Source organism: Rhea americana, unplaced genomic scaffold (genome assembly GCF_003343005.1).
Source record: "Rhea americana isolate MKP2758 unplaced genomic scaffold, rheAme1 scaffold_378, whole genome shotgun sequence".
Lineage (NCBI taxonomy): Eukaryota > Metazoa > Chordata > Aves > Rheiformes > Rheidae > Rhea > Rhea americana.
The window spans coordinates 182,683-202,620 of NW_028186510.1; the positions used below are offsets into that span (position 1 = coordinate 182,683).

Consider the following 19,938-nt stretch of genomic DNA (forward strand, 5'->3'; position numbering starts at 1 on the left):
AGGAGATGGCAGAACGGAGCCGTGCATATACCTACAGCTGCCCAAGAGCTAGGAGTGCGGGGCTGCTGTTCTTTGTAATAACTGCTCTGGTTCTTTCTCTCTCCTGAAAAACAGAAGCAACTTTTCTGCCCTTCTCTCAGGAAGAATCAGAGGGTTGCTGAGCATCAGCTGTTCTGGCACAACACCTGTTTTTTTTTCCCTCTGCCATTCTGTTGTATTGCCTCGCAGAGAGAGGAAAGGGGTCAAGTTGAAAGAGAGAGAAACATTTACTATCTGTTGGCTTTGTCATCTGCTCTATCTATTTGTTTAGCAAAACAATCAGATTCAAGGGCTTGGATGCAAAATTGTCTGGTGTGGCCTCTTACTCCTGGGCAGCAATGACCCACACAGCCTTTGAGCAGTGCTGACTTTGGATTCAGGGAGAGATCGGACTCCTTGTTTGCCCAGCTGCCCAGTTGACTTCAAATGATGCAGTTCTCTGTAGTCTGGCTGTACCTGCAGTAATAACCTGTACAGGAAAATATGCAAATCCCTGCTTTGGTTATCTTTCCACCTTCAGATTTCAGCTTACAAGTACTTCTGTTCCTCGTTTCTCCAGCCTTCCTGTCCTGAGATGATGCCAAGTAYAATGTGATCCCTTGTAGGGTGAGATTTGTGAGAAGCGTGATGAGAGAGGCTGTGCACAGCAACTGGTGTGATTGAGAGCAACTATGTTAATACTTAGAGATAGAAAAACTTTAAAAGGGTATTAAAAAACCCACTGGGGAATGAGGAAGAGATAGTGAATCTTCTGGGTGTGGTGCAGCAGTTTTAGTTTCTCCTCAAACCATGTTAACAGACAAAGGGACATTTCAGACCTTTGCCTTGCTCTCTATCATGTGTTCCTGGTTCTGCACTGGTACAGTGGTGAGGGTAATCGGATCAGTGCAATGATCCAGTTTAAAACTCCCTCTAAAAGAAGATTTTCAGACTGATCAAGTAGTACCAGTGCAAGCACAGGGTGGGATCTGTGGCTGTGGAGGAGAGGAGAGTAGGAGTGCCTGTTGCAACAGTGACTTAGTCTTGCATTGGTTTAAGCCACTCCCGAAACCACTCCCTGAGTTCCCCTGCTAGCTCAGGGAGTGTTTTGGTACTGAATCTTGTTGACCCTAGAGCAGGGAATAATGAGAAGTGGTTAGAAATAGTCTCCATTTATTGCCTCAAGTGCTAGAAGGCAGTCGCTCTTGTTTGTCTGTGAACTGTCTGGTTTTGGAATGCAGCGGCTTTTATTTGCAGTGTCTACATGCATTGATGTTTTCTTGTACTTCATTACACTAGACTTTCTCTTGCCATCTCTGGGTTATGATACACATGATGCTAACTGTGCTCAAACAGGGAGGTTAAAGATTAGCATCCTGCACCAAGATGTCTTGTCCACAGTCTAAACCATGACCCAGAAGCTGTAGTAAAACCATACAAGACTGCAATGCGAGCCTTCCCAGAGTAACTCTAGTCTGAATTGAAAGTTGAAAGTTATTCGAGATCTCCATCTCCTAGTCCCTAGATGTAAGATATGTTGCTCCTCTGTGAGCTGTCAGTGCAATGCCACTAGCTCTGACTTGTCTTTGGAATTGGGGTCACTTGTGGCTATTTTTGCCATTGTGGTGAACTTCTCAGACTTGTTACCAGGTGAACTTTATTCCTCATTAAGCTCTAGAAATGATTAAAAAAAGGAAAAGAAATTTCATTTGAGTTGGAGGTTTTGCTGAAATAGAAATTTATGGAGTCTTGTTCCTGCTGCCAACCGATGTGCCTATTTCCCTTAAAGCAACATGTTCACGATGGGCGGAAGGAGAGCCTTGATGGCTTTGTGAAGACTTTTGAGAAGTTGCCTACAACTGATGGTTATCCTGGAATCTATGCATTAGACTGTGAAATGGTGAGTCCTGGAACTACAAATCCTAATGGCAGAGGCAATGCACAGGCAAAATAAGGCTTGGAGGAAGGCTGAAGGTGCAGTACAAATGTCTGAAGGGAAACTCTGTCTCCCTACCATCTTCATTCCAAAAGGTAGGAAGCTTGCAGAGGGGAGAAAAAAAACTGCTRTGGCCTGAAGGGGACCTTACCCCTTACCTGTCGCCCATGGGAAAGGTGTGATCCAGGCTGCTTGTATGGAGAACCAGTGCTCAGAGTGACCAGTCCTGAACTCTATGTGTGTGTCTAAAAGGTAGAGGTTCTGTTAACTTTAATAAAACCTTATTAATTAGATTTGCCAACATGTGCTTCGTTTGGGAGTCACATGTAGCCTTGAAGAATGATAGCTAACTGGCCAATATTAAACTGTGTATGTTGACTGGCCCTRCTACACTAGACCTATTGCATTTTGGGAGCTGAAGCGCTGTGGTGAATAGCCCTGTAGATACCATGCTGAGGACTGTGCTGTGGTTGGCACGCACTTCTCTTCATGTCTGGTGTGTTGCTTGCAGTGTTACACTAAGCAAGGACTGGAGCTGACAAGAGTAACTGTGATCAACTCTGACCTGAAAGTGGTATATGACACTTTTGTCAAACCGGACACCAAGGTGGTGGACTATAACACCAGGTAAGGACAGCCTTCCTTGGGTCAGAGGTCTTTTGCTTAGAATSAGGAAATTAGGGGGAACTGCTGGGGAACGTTTGCTGCGACCCCAGTGATTAGCCCTTCCTAACGGCTGAAACTTTTTGGGTGACCTCTGATAACAACAGAGCCCTGGAGGTGTTCCTTTAGTGAAGGAAACCCTCCTCGCTGCTCTTGCACTGCAGATTCTCAGGAGTGACAGAGGAGGACCTGGAGAACACTAGCATCACCCTGCGGGATGTCCAAGCCGTCCTATTGAACATGTTCAGCGCAGATACCATATTGATAGGGCACAGCTTGGAGAGCGACTTATTTGCACTAAAGGTAACTTGCATGTCTTGCATTTACATCTTCCTCTAGTCCTTTCTCATGCTGATGTCTGTTATATGCCTTCTTTTAATTTAGAAAGTGTTTTATTTCCAAAAGCTRGAAGGGCACAGTAGGACTGTCTTGTCTACGAGCCAGTGGGAAACTGCCTGTGAGGTACAGCTGGAAGAGCAGGGGAACTGGGTGGCGTGTGCGGTACTTGCGGTCTCACCTCAGCTGATAGTGACTGCTGGTGTCCAGTGAGACAGCCCTCTCCAGGGATGGCTGTGAAGGATGAATAGAGAGGGACTGGTTGTAAGGACTGATCTCAAAACATTTGCTGGTAACMGCTCTCTGTATAGTGAAGAGCTATAGGTGTCACTGGTGTCAGCATCCTTTGGCTGCTGCGAAGGTGTGCTCAGCCAGGAGGTCAGGGACTGCACAAGGTAGGCTCAGGGATCTCTCTRCCATCTGGATGTCCAGAGAAACTGTTTTAGAAATGGGACAAAGCTCTTTTTCTTTGCCAGTGGAGATAATTATCTGTGGTTTCTAATTTTAAAACACCTGTCTTCTCCAAGTGAGGTTTTCTGCCTAGTTTGCTGTGATTTGTGGTATTACTTTGATCAAGCCATTTTGACCTTTCATCTGTCTTTTTTCCTGCCTGACTCTTGTCAGTCTAGTCTGAACATCTCTYGGCCATCTCTGCTGCCCTGTGAGGGAGGGCTGTGCTCTCCCCTTGCGCTTGGAACGCAAATCCCAGCGGGCTTTTCTGGGGTCACCAAGAAAGTGTGCAGCAGGCAGTTGAGTCTTTAGTCTACGCTCACAATGCAGAACTTCCTCCAGCTATTCTTTATCAGGCAGCTTCTTTGATAAGGAAGTTGCAGCTGCCAACTCTCAGCAGCAGTTTGGAAGCAGAAGGTTTTAATGTCTGCAAAGCGCTTTACCTCTCCGTGGCACCCTTTATCCCAGCAACTCGGAGAGTTCATCATCATCATAAAAAAAATTATTTACAGTTTTATCAGCGCAAGATGACTGTTGGCCTCTTAGAGGCATGATTTTTCTCTTAGCATGGCAGACGCTGCCAAGAGAACGAGCCCGAGAGCAATATAGCAGTGCGTGACAGGCAGTGGCATGTCAAGTTGTAATGTCTGAAGGCAGTGGCAGTAAAGACGACATCTCGCTAATGGCCATGGCAAGCTTCAAACGGTGATAGCATTTCAGTTTTTATTTAAGGCTATATTATCCTGTTTCTTCAGTCTTCCTGATCTACATAAGTAATTATCATTGTGCCTGGGTGGGTGCCAAAGTTGACTGCAGTCTAGGAGAGATTATCCATAATGTTGGCAGTTTTACACTCCAAAGAGCATAGCAGGTTGTTTCTGTTAAACTGCAGCTGTTCTAAGGCATTTACGGATCTGGGCTATGAAACTATTAACGCTGAAGTTATGAATTGTCACGCAACATTAGCTGGTGCCCGGAAAGAGTCAAGGCAGATGAGGAGACTGGATTATCCTGTCACTTTGTGTTGAGACTCAGAGCAATCCTTCGGTCAGAGATACAGATACCGCATTGTGGTCCTAAACTCACCAYGTGGATTTGCTTTCACCCAAGTTCCTTCAGCTCCCACTGAACACACGTTCTTGGCCAACAGAGAATTAATCTCATTTTAGCTCAAGAGTAAGAAATTAGGATTAAGGGGAAGATAATACCYGTTTTACTCTATGTTTGTGTGCTTTGTTGACTGTGGCATTTGGGAGAGCTCTGGTTGTGTGTGGCCTCACAGGACCCCTTGGTACAGGATAGGTAGCATGTTAACTTGTTCAGCATCCTTAGCACCTCCAGAATGATGACACTTCATACCTAGAGGACTGCAAACCTCTTGCCTCCACTGTGGGCCCAGCCWGTTGGACCCAAACGTGGGACTGGCCAGGACTTCCCGCCCATCCACTTTGTAGTTCCTTACACTCAGAAGTATGAGATCTGCTTGACTCATTTCATCCTGTGCTTGCTAAGCCAGTGTTGGTTAAAAACTTCCTGTTGACTCTAATTGCTGACAGACTCTGGCTGGAATTTTTGGGGTTGGTTTGCATCTCAAAGGTTAGACTTTTTCCCTAGAAAAAGCAAAAATCTGCTCCCACGGTGATGTACACTAGGCAGTGTGATGTACAGTGTGTCAAGTACAGTTTTGATTCTTATGTGCTTTCTGCTTAATTCCGCATCCTGAGAAGCTGTTGAAAGGGTGTAACAAGTTTTGTGTGGTCACTGGGTCCTTGGCTTTGTTTTCCATTGTGGTAGGTACCCTCAGAAGTGTGCCATCTTCTCCAGGCCAAGGTACTAAGGATTAATCTATCCTGTTATAACTCAGACCTATAGTTTGAGTTATAAGAATTGAGTAAGCCTTGGATTTCTGCTACTTTGTATAGGGTAGCCAGGGCTTTGAGGGCAGCTATGCTGGCTGGCGGAGCATTGGGAAGTAGGTGTGCACATATCYTTTAAGGGGGAGTCATCTTTGACTCAGAGCTTCTTGCAAGACTGGTTGGATTGGAGCTTCGTGATAGCATTACACAGAGCCTGAAAGGCTGACCGGAAGATTGCTGTAGCATGGTTAATCCCAAGGAATGGGAGAGGGAAAATAAGTGTGCTTCTTTCCTGTTCCCTCCCTCCAGCTTATCCATGGCACAGTGGTGGATACTGCAATCGTCTTTCCCCACCGGCTGGGTTTGCCTTACAAACGGGCTCTCCGGACGCTGATGGCAGACTACCTCAAGCGCATCATCCAGGACAACGGTGAGAAAAAGGAGAAGCTGAGAGTGAGAGTCTCGCTTCCCATCCCACTTGGATGCAGGTTCCTTAGACCTCCCTCCCTCTCTGTTCTCCTCCAAGCCCCATCTCTCCCTCTTGAGCTTTATTTTGCATAGTGTCTGCCAGTAGCTGTGAATGGGACAGCATATGAAATCTTTGCCACAGGCCTATTTAGTTTGAAGCCTTTGCTGTGAGGGCCTGCAGTACTTCCATCTTCCCTCYTTGTGCTAGGTGGGGACATGGAGGTGGTGCGAGAAGGCCAGGGACAGCTGTGTTAAGGCCATGGCATGCCCTCCCTTCTCTCTCTGGCAAACTGAGCTTGACATTTCCGTTTGAAGCATGGCATGTTCCTTTCTACCTTCCTTGAACGCATTGTAAACATACTGCTGATGAAGTTGAGGCCTCTGACCGAGCTACTCCTTAGCCTCAAGGCCTGTGGAGTAGCAACATTTCATTCCTTATTTAAACAAGGGAGCGGGTTCAGAATGAAGCCCAGCAAAAACGTGCTTAGTGGAAACTCTTTAAGTCTCCTACTGGCTCACTGCGTGCCCCACAGCTGTGCCTGTACTCGCAGCGGCAAAGGGGCAAGTGAGCAGCTGGGCCAGTAGTGTCAGACAGGACTTTGGGAAGCCTCCATCTGTGGTTTTGTACAGGTGGCCCTTCAGTGGCAGAGGGGCTCGCTAGGCTGAGGTGTTAACTGTGGTCCTTGTCTTTCTATCTCCAGTCGAAGGGCACGACTCTAGCGAGGATGCCAGAGCTTGCATGGAGCTGATGGTCTGGAAGATCAAAGAAGATGCTAAAGTGAAACGATGACTTGCGCTTTCTTCTCTCTCCTGTTCCTCCTCCACCTCTTTGAAGCAGTGCAATAAATGCTCAGAGTAACACTGTCCACCTGTACGCGGCAGCATGCTACCCCAGATTCCCCATGCACTCACAGGTATCTATGGGACTTAAGGACTGCTGCTGGCACAGCTGAACGGCACCAGCTCACTGCTCGCAGGTCCCTGCGTCCAGGTAGAGGCTCTCAGATCCTTTTGACTCCACCTGAGGAATACTCTGTGATATAGCAGTTGCCTTGTAGGCATGGCAAGGCAGTTTTGGATAGTGMAACCAGAGAGAAACTTCTTGGTTCCTAGGAGAAGCTTTTAGAGATAGGTTGGATACGTACAGAAGGATCTTTCTGGTTCAGTTAAAGGCAGGTCTCTTTTTTTCAAATACAACTTTAACTGCCTCCGTATTCCAAAGCAGATAGCTTCTCTCAGTGTTTGGAGAAGGGGGAAATGGAAGAAAGAAGGGCAGGAAGCTGTGAAGTGAATGGGAGCTGGTGTAAGAATGACAAGCAGGGGATAGTGAGAGTCAAGGATCAAGCCATCTGGAAAGAGATCCTAGTACGGACTCACAGCAGAGGAAAAAGCCAGAGCTGAGAGAGAGAGGCTGTCTCTGAGAGGGTGCGGTGGGAGCAGCAGGCTTAGGAATCGCTTGGGGTCAGGGGAGATCCCAGTTACTATGACCCAGATGGTCTTTCTGGTGAGTGCTGTCATCCCAGTTCTGCAGCAGCTGGAACAGGGAGAAGCCACAAGTGTCAGACCTTGCGCAGACCTCAGGGAGCCCCTGGCTAGTGCACGTAGTAGTGACACAGGGGACAGCGTGGCTGTGACAAATCAGGCTCCCAGAGCCACGGGAAGACTCGCAGCCTTCCAGGGCAGGAGTCGTGGTGGGATGGAGAATGGTAAAAGGCATCGTAATTACTGGGGAGGGCAAGTCCTTTTGCAGGCTAGGACAAGCTGTCCTTCCCTTGCTGCTGAGCTTCCAGTGCATCTCCAGCAAGCTCATATGTAGGGATCAAGGCTTGGGAGTGACCTAGGTGCTGCTAAGATGGCACCTAAGGGTGCCCCAACAGTACTTACAAGCATGCAGGGCTCCCCACGAGTTTCTCCCTGATTGCAGGGACTTGATGCAGGGAAGATCAAAAGCAATAGGTGAAAATATTCTTTTTAGCTAGTTTGCACGTTGGATGTTTTAAGAAGAAAAGCAGAAGAGTCAGTTTTTGTCTCTGGCCTCCTGGACAAAAGCAACTGTTGATAGTTTCTCTGTCTCACTTGCAGCAACTCAGGCAGTGACACAGGTGGACTGTGAAGGCCCTKATGGTCCTTCTTGGCCTGCAGGGTCTCTAGCAAGGCCCCATTGCTTTGGGAAGAACAACAGAGCTGAGAGAAACAGTCCCTAATTTAGATGTTCTCCCCTAGCTGAGGTTCAGGTAGCATCTCAGCACAGTTGCAGCTGGTTATTAGAGCAGAAATTGCCTAACTCCCTTCCCCTCCCAGGTGTGGACCGGAATCGCTTCCCCAGCGGTGGCTGGCATGTAGCAGGCCCTACATCCCGATGTGGGCAGTCTGAGTTGCTCTCATGGAAGTGGGGCTGAGGAAYTGCTGGGTTTTGTTTCTTTTCAGAACTGGGCCAGACTCTCAGTGGGGCCCTCATACCCCTGTAGCTGCTGGTGGTGGTGGGATTCAGCCAGGGGATGTGCTGCGTGTCCCCCAGCCCGTCCCTCTGAGCTGCCCCTCCTCCGTGCCCTTGCTGGTAGGGAGGAGCGCTGGCCCATGCGTGCCACAGGCCGGGTGTTCTTCTTGGGCCAGTTGGCCTGGGCAGCTCAGTGCCTGGCCCCAGGTCTGACCCGCGAGCAGGTCTGTGCTCACTCAGCCCCAAGTTCTCCCCGTAGCGTTACTGTCTTTAGAGGTGAGGATATGATGTTCAGTGCCAGGCCTCTGCCAGGCTCCCTCCTGAAGCCACCAGGAGGGATGGAGGACTGCAAAAGCTCCTGTTCTTGCTGAGCCCTTCTATGCTTTCTCTGGTGGGCAGTGGTTAGATCCCAGCCTGTTCTTCTTCCCAAAGTTAGGGCCGTGCAGCTCCCTGCCGCTTCCTCTGTGGTTCGTAGGCCATGTTGCATCAAGCTCTCCCTGCAGCCTGCCTTTGCCAAGCATTGCGACCTCCTCCTTCCCTGCTTTGGGGCTTCCCCGTGAAGGAGCTCTGGACGCCTTATCTCGTCCCTCTCCCCTGTCGCCTGCTGTCAYAGGGAACGATGCTGTTCTTGGTCTTCTGCTCAGGCCCTGGGAGAGAGGTGGAACGGTCAGCGCTTCCTAATGAGGGAAGGAAGGTTTGTTCCTGCTTCTGCCTCTTCCCTTCAGCAGACCCCATATATCTTCTTATCTTATTACAGTGATGGAGCGTACCTGTAGCAGCCCACCGTGCTGCATCCCCATCCCCTCTGCAGGTACCGATGCTGCTTTAGACGGAGCAACTCTAGGAAGGAGACACGAGCATACGGCTCTCCCGTCTCCGCAGTGAAATGCATTATCGTAGCTGTGTTAGATTTTGAAGCCAGCTCTTGCCTCAAGGATCCCCAATGTTGGATGCAAAGTCCCAGCTCCTCCAAAAACCAGCGCCCGTGTTTCTACGCACATGCAGCGCGTGTCCATCCAGTGTGTTGGCCTCCTGCTCGGGAGCTGGTTTCCTGGCTTTCCCCCAGCTGAAGGGAGCTGGGCTTGGGGAAGGGTACAGCATGGGGTAGTGCATTTTCCTCCAGGTTTAAAAGCCTGAGTCTGGCTAGCCGAGAGGGGATCCCRGTCATTTCCCTTTCCTTTCTCCACTGCTCCTGCGCGGTTCAGCTGAGCCCCTCTAAATCGAGGCTGCGGCGGGGTGCGAGGGCGGCAGAATTGCCTTTTTCTTGCACGGGAAGTTAGTGGGAAAGGAGACCGCTCGCTCCCCGCTGTGTGCATCTGAAGTACCGTTTCCTTCTGGGTCCGAACCCACGGCACGTCCTCGGGCGCGCAGTGGAGGTGCGCGAGCCGCGTGCTGTCGTTAGCCTCCCTCGTCGTGCGACAGGCGTGGGCCCTGCTCCTGGGTACCCTTGGCAGCGCGGTCCCCGAAACACTGTAAAACCAGAGGTTTAAGGTCCGCGAGAGGTTTCTGGGTTGTATATAAATATTGTAACCTGTAACTTTTTGTAACTGTTTTTAATAAAAGGGTGTTGGCTAGACGCATGCTCCTGTGTCTGGGTCTGCTCTGCCGGCAGCAGGGTCGGGGAGGACGTGGGCGATGGATTGATCCCCGAGGCTGGGAGGGACCGAACACGTCYGTCCCCTCCTGGCTTTGCAGGAGCCATCCCTTAGCCTTCTTGGCACTGTTGCTTCCTCCTCATCCTCACAAAGGCTCTGTGCTCCAGAGGCCGGTAAATACCCTCGGAGGAGACCTCAGCAGCCTCTTGCCTTGGGCTCTGCATTGAGTTGCCCGTGCGCTAACGGTGCCTGCGAAAGGGCTTTCTCCCACGCCGTGAGCCTTGCCAGGAGAACAAGACTTCCTCACCAGAGAGGTGACGTCTCCTTGGGACCGCAAGACAAGGCGATGCCYGCGGCAGCTGGGCCTGCGAGGTCCCGGCACCGCCGGCCGAGCGGTGCGTGGAGCATCCTCGCTCCGCGCCAGTCCTTCGGGCCCCCCGAGCTGCGGGGCTGCGCCGCGACGGCTCCCTGCGCCTCTTGCCGCCRTGCTGAGCGCCAGCCGCCCTGTCCCGGTGGCAGGGAGAGGATCTGGGAGTCCTGGCTCCCACCTCCGCTTCACCACGCTCCCCGGGAGAGCCCGTATCAATCTCGCAAATRGGGCAGGAATTAAAGTGCCAGGCGAAGGCGCTGACTCAGCGCAGAGGAAGAGGTGAAGGTAAAAAGTTCAAATAAAAAATAATAGGCTATTAGATGACCTCACTGGCAATGTGTTTTATTTAACGTGCTGGTTATGGCTTGGCGATGGCARCGGTTACTTAGGGTGCTATAAAAGTCGCAGCTGACCTGTGTTTTTAGCCGTCGAAGCTGTTGGGCGAGCCGAGCTCTGGCGTTAACCTCTCCTGGTGCGATCCCTTCCCGCACAGGCCCCTTGGCCTCTTTCCTCCTGTTACTGCCCCCTGTTTCGCAGGTCGCCTGCTGCCGTGGGGGTGCCAGGGTGAAACCAGGCACCTCGGCCGCAGAGGCGACCCAGGAACCCGCTGTCCTTTGCTGCTCTCCGGGTGGGAAGGGCCGAGTCTCGAGCGCTTTGCAGCGGCCGAGGGTCGAGTCGAGCAGGTCCCATGGGCTCGCCAGAGCCCCGATGCCAGGCGAGCGCCGGTCGCTTGGGCGCGCACGCGGCCCAAAACCCAGCTCCGACGTTTGAGGCGCCTCATTTTTTTCCTGGGAGAGCTTYGGGCGCTGTTGGGGCTGTTGCACTGCCGAAGGATGCGTCAGCACCGGCGTTTCCCGCGACTGAAGCCCGTGTCCCCTGGGGGCGGGGGGTTGTCTTTGGCTTGAATGCTGCATCAAGGTTTTGCAAGGGGCTTGTGGGGAAAAAAGAGACCGGGGTGGGGGGGGAACGCGCTGGCCGCTGGCTCTTAAATAGCTGCTGGGACCGATGGTTCGATTCCTGGCAGCGCTGGGCTTGCAGCGAGGAGAGGACCCAGGCGTCCGGGGCCCTGGAAGAGGTGAGGAGTTTGGCAGAGGGGGCCAGATCCGTCCGTGTCCTGGCTTGGGGGCTGGGGGGTGGGTCACGGCTCTCCCTGCTCACCCTGCGGGGAGACCCCCGAGCCCACGCGAGCACCTAATTTTGCATGGAGAGGGGCTGCGTTTATGAGGCCGGGGGTATTAATGCAGGCATCCTGCCAACCCCCAACGGGTCCCGGACCCATCCAYGCTGCGGGCCGGTGTCCTCCCCTCCATTGGAGCTGGACTGCGTCCCTGCCGGGAAGGCGGCGACGGAGCCGCCCTGGCGCTGTCTCCCCCAGGACGACCCTGGGGCACGTTTGGGGTTTGGGGGTGAGCGGGTGGGGACCTGCCCCGCGAGGAGCTGCCCTCCCTCCCCGCGGGGACGGGATCCCCCCGGCTATCCTCCCCGGAGCGCCACGACGGCCCATGGGGTTTCATTTGCCGGGGGGGGGGGTCGAAGCACAACCAAGATTTGGGGTGGGAAGATGCAGTAACCAGATTTGGGTCTTTGCCCCCAGGGCCAGAGCTGGCGGAGGCGCCACGCTCGAGGACCGCTCGGCGCTTGGGGCTGGGACGCCCGGGGACGCGCGTTGCTCCGCTCCCGGGCTGGGAGGGGACGGCCCAGCTGGGAGAGAAACGAACCCCTTGTCCCGCAGGGGAACTTTTCTAATTATTATTATTTTCTTCTAACAAATGGGGCTTTGTAGGTGCTCAGCAGTTTGGAACGGGGCACCTGGAGCTGTTCGTTCTGGCTGGTAAATCCAGGAGCAAAGAGCAACCGAGGTCAGCACCAGGCCTTGAAGATTTAACCCTTCTCGCYGTGTACGGGAGGCTGCGACACCCCGGGCTCTGCCAGACCCAGTCGAAAGACGCCATCYCCGAGGCATCGCAGGTTTGTGCCTGCCCCTCCGGGAGCCAGAGCTGGTCCTCGGGCACCACGGCAGGGCGAGCCTATGGGTGCCTGGGGCAGGAACCCGGTGCCATGAGCCCGGACCGGCCGTGCTGCGGACAGGCGACGAGTCGGGGGGCTTTGCCCAGGGTGGGGGGAGTGAGATTTGGGAGCACGGCTCTGCAAAGAGCCAGCTGGGCTGGCCACGGGCACGCTTGCCCACGGTGATAGGCGTCGCTCACCTTGGCCCTCTCCTAGCTCGCGCCCATAGCGGAGGGTCTGGTGCCGTCGGGGACACCCCGACGCTGTCACCRGCGGCATTCGGGGCAGAGGGGAGCGGTGCCTGGGTGCAGCAGCATCCCYCAGCCCGGCTTTGCTCCGCGTGCCGGCCTCCCAGCGCTCGCTTAATTGCACTGCCGGGGGGGGGGGGGGGGTTCAGCTAATTGCAGGGAGCGATCGATTGGTAAAAAATGTCATCTTCATCAGCTTGGGCCTGCGGTTGCCAGGGTGACCTCAGCGGGTCTCCTCCGGCGTTATCGGTTCCTGGGTGCCCGCGCCGACCCAAAGTCACCCGCCGCTCTTCCCAGCGGGGGCCGAAAGCCGGGGCGCCCCGTGCAAAGCCGTTTCCTTCCTCCGGATCCTGATCCTGCCGGCTGCTGCAGGAAGTGGCGAGCGGCTGCGCGAGCGAGGCCGGGACGCCGTGAGTCGCTCGCCAGCACGATGCCGCCGCCGGCGCTTTCCAGGGCGGGGACAGCGGTGGCGAGTGCGGGAGCGGAGCGGGTGCAGGCGGCTCCGCGGGCTTCGGCGGAGGAGCTTTGCAGAGGGAGCTGCTCTCGCCGCCCGCGCGGCGAGCTGCGGGGGGAAGTGCGTGTAGCAATGCAAGCCCCGACTCTCGTGTCGGTGACAGGAGGGCGATCACGCAGGGGAAAATGCAGATTTGGGTGTTTTGAGACTAGAAAGCTTGGAGTTGCCAGAGGAGGCTTGATTTTATCTGCTCTTGAGTGAACCCAGAGCGGAGAATCGCGGCACGGCTCACAGCGTAAGCGAGCCGGATCCTCGCGGGAGTTTCCAGCTAGGGGCAACGCGAGAGCAGGCAGGGACGGGCCAGTGAGTGGCAGATGGAGCATGAGGGCCAAAACGCCGGATTTCTTTTTTTCTGATGCTGCTTTAGGCGTCATCCACATGCTGCCCCCCAGGAATCGCTGCGGGGGTTTAGCAGATCCCCGCTGAGGGTGGGCACCAAACGCAGACGATGGGCTCTGGGAGCCGGGGAGGTGCCGTGGGGTAGAAACTCTTCCTGTGTTTTGAGARGTGGGCGAGTTTAACATTAACGGCAGCTCTTTAGGCCGCTCAGACCCTCCCTCTGCAAGCCCAGACACAAGCTTCAGCTCCTGCCCTTCAGCAAAACCACAGCGTTGCAGAGCAACTGCGCTTGGCAGGGATCTCTGGAGGAGCCCGGTCCAGCCCCGCTCACAGCAGGGCTTCATCCAGTTGAGGCCTGAACCCCTCCGAGGATGGAGATACCCCCTCCCTGGGCCCTTCTCCAGTGTTAGCTCCCTCCCACTGGGAATATGGTTTCTTAAKATCTAGCAAGAACTCCCCTTCTTGCAACCTGTGCCTGCTGCCCCTTGTCGCACGTGGCCACGGTCCCTGCGGGGTCTCACGGGGGAGACGCAGGAGCGAGCGCGTTAGGATCGCCACCGCTTTCGGCCCCRGAGAGCAGAGAACAGCTTCGGACCGAGCGAAAGCGGAGCGACGCCGGTCCCTAGGTACATTCAAGCGAAAACCTCCTGCAGCGGCTGCGCGGGCGCCGCAAGGCCCTGCTGCGGGCGCGGGCAGCTGGGCTGCCGAGYGTGACGCCAGCTGCTTGCTCGTCCCGCGCCGGGTGGCTTTAGCACAGAGCGCAGGGAAAGTCAGCAGGATAAAAGGTGTGAATCACTCGGCCGGCCAGCGCCGTGCGCGCTGGCCACGGCRAAGGAGGCGAGCTCCGATTTGCCTAATGGCCTCACGCCCCAGCGGAGCCGGGCGGCGGCGAGGGCATACCTGGGCAGAGCTGCTTTGACGAATAACCTGCCAACAGAAAGCAGCTTACGGGAAACGTGAATCAGGGACGGAGGCCGGCCCGCGGGCAGCGCCGCCTTCGCCTGACCGCGGGTCGCTCGGCCGGGCGGGTTTCCTGCCAGCTCGTCCCGCCTTGCTCCCGGGCCGCCGAGCCGCTTTCTGCGTGGGCCGGTGCAGCCGCACGGGGTGCACTGGGCTCCTCCCGAACCCGCAGACCTTCGCCAAACCAATCCGTTGGGCGAGGGATCATAAACCTCGTTGATTTGGCTCATCCCACAGGGCGATCCCCTTTGGACCGTTCCACGGTGYGGCTTTCAGGGAGGTTGCCCTGCTCCGAGAGCGAGCCGGTGAGGAGCAACCCTGGGCATCTGGGTGGGTTTATAGCACCCCCAAAGGTGCCTCCTGGGTGCTGGGCAGGCTGCAGAGGACACGGGTCCGTGGCGCAGCCAGGTTGTTTATGGACCTCAAACTAGTTATTCACAACTGCGCAGTAAATGCTTTATGGACTGTCTGCCTAGCACTTGGTTAACTGCCTCAGGGTTTCTGTGATTAATTGCAGCGAGCAATTAATCTAATGATGACAACTAACTCAGGACCACTACAGTGGGACATTTTTGCTGGTGTGCTGGAAAACGCGATTCGATTCCGTGATACGGCTTCGGCAACGCATGTGACCTTGGAGAAGCGTCTTCAGTTAGGTGCGCAGGGCGGAAGAGGTGATCGGAAGAGGTGATTGCAAACTCCGGGCTGGCTTTAATCCACCCCATTAGGTCCCATTGCTAACGAAGGAGCCGGGACAAGTGGCTGGGGTCCTGGGCTGGGTTTAGCAGCCCGTGCCGAAGCCAAGGCTGCTGCAGTCAAGGCTCTGCCACTTTTTGTGCGGGCCAGGGCTGCTCAGGGGAGGCTCAGCCCCTTCCCAGTTGGAGGCAGGTGCCCCCAGTTTCCCAGCTGTAAAGCAGCATTTTCTGTCTTAAAAGGGTGATGTGAAGATAGATCCTTGGCTGTTAAGGAACAGATACTGGGTGGATGAAGGCTGCATGGCCGTCTTGATAGAGGTGCCACCGATTTGCCTCATTTATGCTTTCAGCCATCAGAGAGAGAATTTTTATCCTTTCTCCTGTTTTGAGAAAGTCAGATTAAACATATGCATCAGCTCATTTGTCCTTTCGTTCTCCTCCCACTTCACCAAGACATGTTTGGCCCCTGTTCCTGCCCTCCTTGGTTTTCAAAGCATGAATTCAGCCTCTCCTAGCTGGTGCCAAACCCTGGGGCTTTGGGGAGACTGAGGCGCTTCCCAGTGCGACCAGTTAGCCTCACCACGGCTCTGTGGGAGGCTGTGCTGCCCAGTGCCTGCACATCCCCAGTGTCACCCCGCTGCCTGAAGCTGCCTCAATATAGTGTCCAAGAGCGACTCGTGACCACGGGGTGCCTGGGTCCAGCTCCATGGGAGGAGGCGGCTCCCAGGGAAATCCAGGGCGCGGACAAGTCCCTCGGGCCTTTCCTTGAGGCTCTTCCGCCTGCAGAAATCCCCTTGCCTGGCTCGGTTCCCCAGGGTGCCTTCAGACCTGCTGCGGGGGCTCATGCTGGGGTCCCCCCAGGCACTGCCCCCCACCAAGGCACCCATCTCTCTCCAGCCCCTCCATCTGCCAGGATACAGCAAGGGAGGTGGTGCTGGGAGCCGTGGTGGCCCAAGGTGGGGAGCACGAGTGGTCCAGCCAGCCGGGGATGTTATCCCTGATAGCGTGGTGTGGAGCTGGGGTGCGGTGGTGGGAGACACCCATTAAACAGCACCTGCGGGAATCCATGGGATGAACTCKCAGAGTGCCCGGAGGCAGCCTCGGGGAGCACCGAGGGCCGCCGCAAACCCGCCYGCCCCTCTCGGCCAGGCCGAGGTGCGCTCCGAGGGCTGGCGGGACTTCAGCCCCCTCCCTGGTACAAGCGCCCGGGTTCGGTACCTTCCTGATCCCACCTTCTGCCCCTTTGGCAGCCTACGGCCCGGGAACAGCTTGTTCCACAATAAATAGTCAAATCTGGGCCAGGCTGAGGCAATAAATCACTGTGGTTTTTGACCTGTGCCAAGTTCTGAGGAAGGAGGGAGAGGCCGRGGGCATCCAGAGGGCTGGCACAGGAGTGTCTCCCCGCCCGGCAGCCGGCTGCGGGGATGGGAGGCAGGAACAACAGGCAGGTCCCTGCGGAGGCGAGGGCTGGAGGTGTGGCATGGGCCGTCCCCACTGTCCCTGCGTGGAGCAGGACGAGTGTCATCGGTCCCCGCAGCCCCTGGGCTGGCAGAAGCTCTGCTGTGCCCGGCGCAGGGCCCTTCACCAGGCTGAGGACAGGCGACCCATGCAGGTAGAAGGATCCAGGGAGGAGTGTGGTACGCCTTTCTCCCTCCCTCCCTCCCCCTCTCTTTCTCTCTCTCTCTCTCCCTCTCGTGTTTAAAAGCAGCAGGTGCCAACAGTTGGCTTCCTCCCTCCTTCTCCTCCATCTCTTTCCCGTTTGCTTTTGGGCACCCATGGGATGGCCCTGGACCTGACCTGGGACCTGACCGCACACGAATGTTGGATAAGGAGGGAGCCTGGTTGCTAGCGAGTGGCTCGTGGCTCTCCCGGGATCCGCGTCCCTTGCTGCCAGCAGGCTAACAAGACCSTAGGGAGAAGCAGGGTGGCTGGGGCAGCTGCCCTGTGCCATCTCCAGCAACACTTCAGAGCTTGTTCTGGCTGCTGGGAGCAGGAAAGAATTTTGGGTCCTCTCCAGCCGGAGATGGGGATGGTGCTGAGGAAGGAGGGGGGAGCTGGTTTCCYGCAAGGAGTCAGATCAAAGCAGCAGCTCGGGGAAGCCAGGTGGGAAAAAAGGAGAGTGAGCAGGCAGCGTGCAGAGCGGCAGAGGGAAATTCATGGCCAGGGCATGACCATTTAGCTGGGAAAACCCCCAGAGAGGCTTAATGAACTCCGATGTAGGCCAGCTGGTGTGTGGGGGGTGTTCCCGTCTGATGTGATGGATGGAGGAGGAAGCATGAGCTGGCTGTTGTCAGACATACCCGTCTATCTGCTCACCACCCCCACTCCCGTCTGCCTGCTCAGCCTCGGCACTGGCTCGCGGGCAGCAAGCCGGTGATCAGGGCACCTGATGGCAATGTCTCTGGCACCTTTTCTCACCATGTGGCTTGAACCATCACCTCTCCATGGGCTTTGTTGTGCATGGGAGAAGCCTGGTGGCATGTGTGTGTCCACAGGAGAACAGCGAGSAGGTGAAGGTGGTTGAACCGCTGGCATGTCTTAGCAAGGCTGTACCCGAGCCGAGTGTGAACAGCTGTGTTCAGAGACAGGGAGGCTCTGGTCGGACAAGGAAACCTTGCTTTGCAGAGCCTTGTTGAGAAATAAAGCTGTCCACAAAGGAGGTGGATGCAGGATAAATAAAATCCTGCATTTTATTTGCAAGTTGTCGTTAATGCTGGTTAACTTCTGCACTTGTGCCCTATGCAACGGGAGCAGCCAAATCGTCCTGCCTGGGACCTGCGGAGCTGGTAGAAACAACAGAGCCAGGGAAAACTCCCCCCCCCGCCAGACATGCTGCCGGGCAGTTTTCTCCTTGGAGACCCGGAGGGGCCGGAGCAGGAGGCTCCGTGGGAGAGGAGGGAGGGAACGCCGATCGCTCCCTTCCTCGGCTACAGCTCCTCGGGCCAGAGCGCCGGGGSACCTCGCTCCCCAAGCCGGCAACTCCCGGCCTCCGCGGCCGCCTGGGGCGGGATGAGGAAGGCCAGACGAGGCTCCCCCGAGCAGAGGCTGAAATTCCCTGCCCGGAAAAGCCGCCTGTCGCAATCCGAAGTGCGGCGACCTGCAGGCAGGTCCTCAAGAGGACACGAGCTGGGGCCTGCAAGCTGCACCGCGATCCGAGYGAGCGGCACCAGCCATGACAGGGCTGGTTATTACAGCACTGAGTGTCCCCGCGTGGGTTGCAGAGGGGAAGGAAGCGCCGCGGGAGCCCGGGCTGAAAACAGCACCTCAGCCAAGCGCCTTGGCCCCCTCGAGGAGGACAAAACCTGCCTGAGTAAGAGACGGGGGCGACACATGCAAAATGAATGCGAGATCTGGCGGCGTGCACGCGGGCTCCGGAGGCTGGGAGGGCCTCAAAGGGCAGGTCCCCTCCCCTGAGGCCCGGGGCCTGCCCTCATTAAAGATGGCAGCCATTTCCCCCCCCCCCCCACACTCCCCCAAGGGCACCTGTTCCCTCACTGTGGTGTGGGGCGGGGAGGGGGCACCTGCCCTCACTCAAAATGGCGGCCACGCCTCCCCTCCCCAGCTCTCAAAGGGCACCCCCGCCGCARTGCAGCTTGGGGGTTGCCCTCACTCAAGATGGTGGCCGTCCCCGCCTTCGGGGAGGAGGGGGATGGTGGTGCCGCAGGGCGCCATGTTGCMGGGCCAAGGAAGGGAGGCCGCAGCGGCGGGCTGGCACCCAAGGGGGTGCCATGGGGCTGGGCGGCAGCAGGCCGCGCTCGCCAACGCTGCGCCGRCCGGGGGGAGGCTCTTCCAGCTCCCAGGGATGCCCTTGGTGGTTCCCGCGCCGACTGCRCGTCCAAGGCGGCCACGTCTGCTAGATGTTGAAGATAAAGCTGTGCCAGGGCGTCCGGGGTTCTTCCAGAGCGTGAAACTGGACGTCTGGGCGGAGGACAGAGACCTGCTGATGTCTCCATGCTTTTTGTTTGGGCAGTTTTCACCTCGAATGAAAAGTTTGCCAAAACAATGGAATTTCAGAAAGTTGATTCAAAAGAAACAAAAAGTTTTCTCTAAAAAAAGACAACAAAAAAGAGACAAGATGTCAAGAAGGTTATAACACTTTATTTCCCCTGTCTCAGCCTGGAACGCTCCCTTCTGGAATTGCCCAAATCTTGCAATTTTAAATCACTGCCTGCTTGGCGTTATATTTGAATGCGTTTTTTATGTCCATTTGATTGTTTGTGTTTATCAAAAGGGACATGCTTGAATTGAAGGGCAACGTTGAGGGAGAGCCCTCTCTGATACAGAAAGGATGGCTGTAATGAAGCATTTTGGGTTGACCTCGAATTACCCGGTGACGGTTGTCTTGCCCTTCTTYGTAGGCTCTGCTGGAGCTTTGCTAGCTTGGTAGAGAGCAGGAGGGGAAGAAGAGCTTTGAGAAACTCCTCTTCGGCTCRCAGAAATTGGCTGTTGCGGTGCTGATGCATGCGGGGAGCAGAACTGCTTCTGAATGTTGTGCTGAATGGAGCAACCCTTGAACATTTATGAAGAGATTTGAAAGCCAAAACAGAATAGAAACGTACGCTATGACCCTGTGTAACAGAGTATGAGATCAGTTCAACCGGTGATAYAAATCTAAGCGTGTTTCACTAAGCCAGTGCAAGTGCTCCTGGTTCTGCACCTATTCTGGTGTAAGACTGGTTGATTTGTGTTCAGCTCCTGGCGTCCAGGATCTGGCTTCGGCTGGCCAGGAACAAGGTGCTTCAACACRGCATGAAATGTGCCCACTGGGCTGGCACTGTGGTTGCTCAGAGGTGATGGAAAACAACGATGTGTCSTCTGGGGTTACTGCCTGCCAACTGAGACTCTGCTTGGCTCAATGCATGGCCTGGGGGCAAAGTGTTCATTTAAGCCACTGTGCTTAAACCACCAGTAAGCTAGAAGGACCTTTCTGGTGGAGAAAACTGTGCTTTTCCCCACTGTAAAGCACAGTTGTCTCACTATCACTAAGCAGTACCATGTTACTGATTTGCCAGGAATCAGTGGGAGCAGGATGTTCTCTTCTGTGCT

General features: G+C 55.4%; 1 protein-coding gene across 1 annotated transcript in view; it reads left to right on the top strand.

The window, feature by feature from the left end:
* REXO1 (RNA exonuclease 1 homolog) overlaps positions 1 to 9,744 on the top strand; it is a 34,475-nt gene extending 24,731 nt beyond the window's left edge. Inside the window, exons 13-17 of the mRNA XM_085313115.1 lie at positions 1,808 to 1,918; positions 2,466 to 2,581; positions 2,782 to 2,920; positions 5,569 to 5,689; positions 6,429 to 9,744. Coding sequence (XP_085169241.1) covers positions 1,808 to 1,918; positions 2,466 to 2,581; positions 2,782 to 2,920; positions 5,569 to 5,689; positions 6,429 to 6,517 — 576 coding nt within the window. The 3' untranslated portion in view covers positions 6,518 to 9,744. The remainder of the gene's footprint in view (positions 1 to 1,807; positions 1,919 to 2,465; positions 2,582 to 2,781; positions 2,921 to 5,568; positions 5,690 to 6,428) is intronic.
* Positions 9,745 to 19,938: the final 10,194 nt, after the last annotated feature.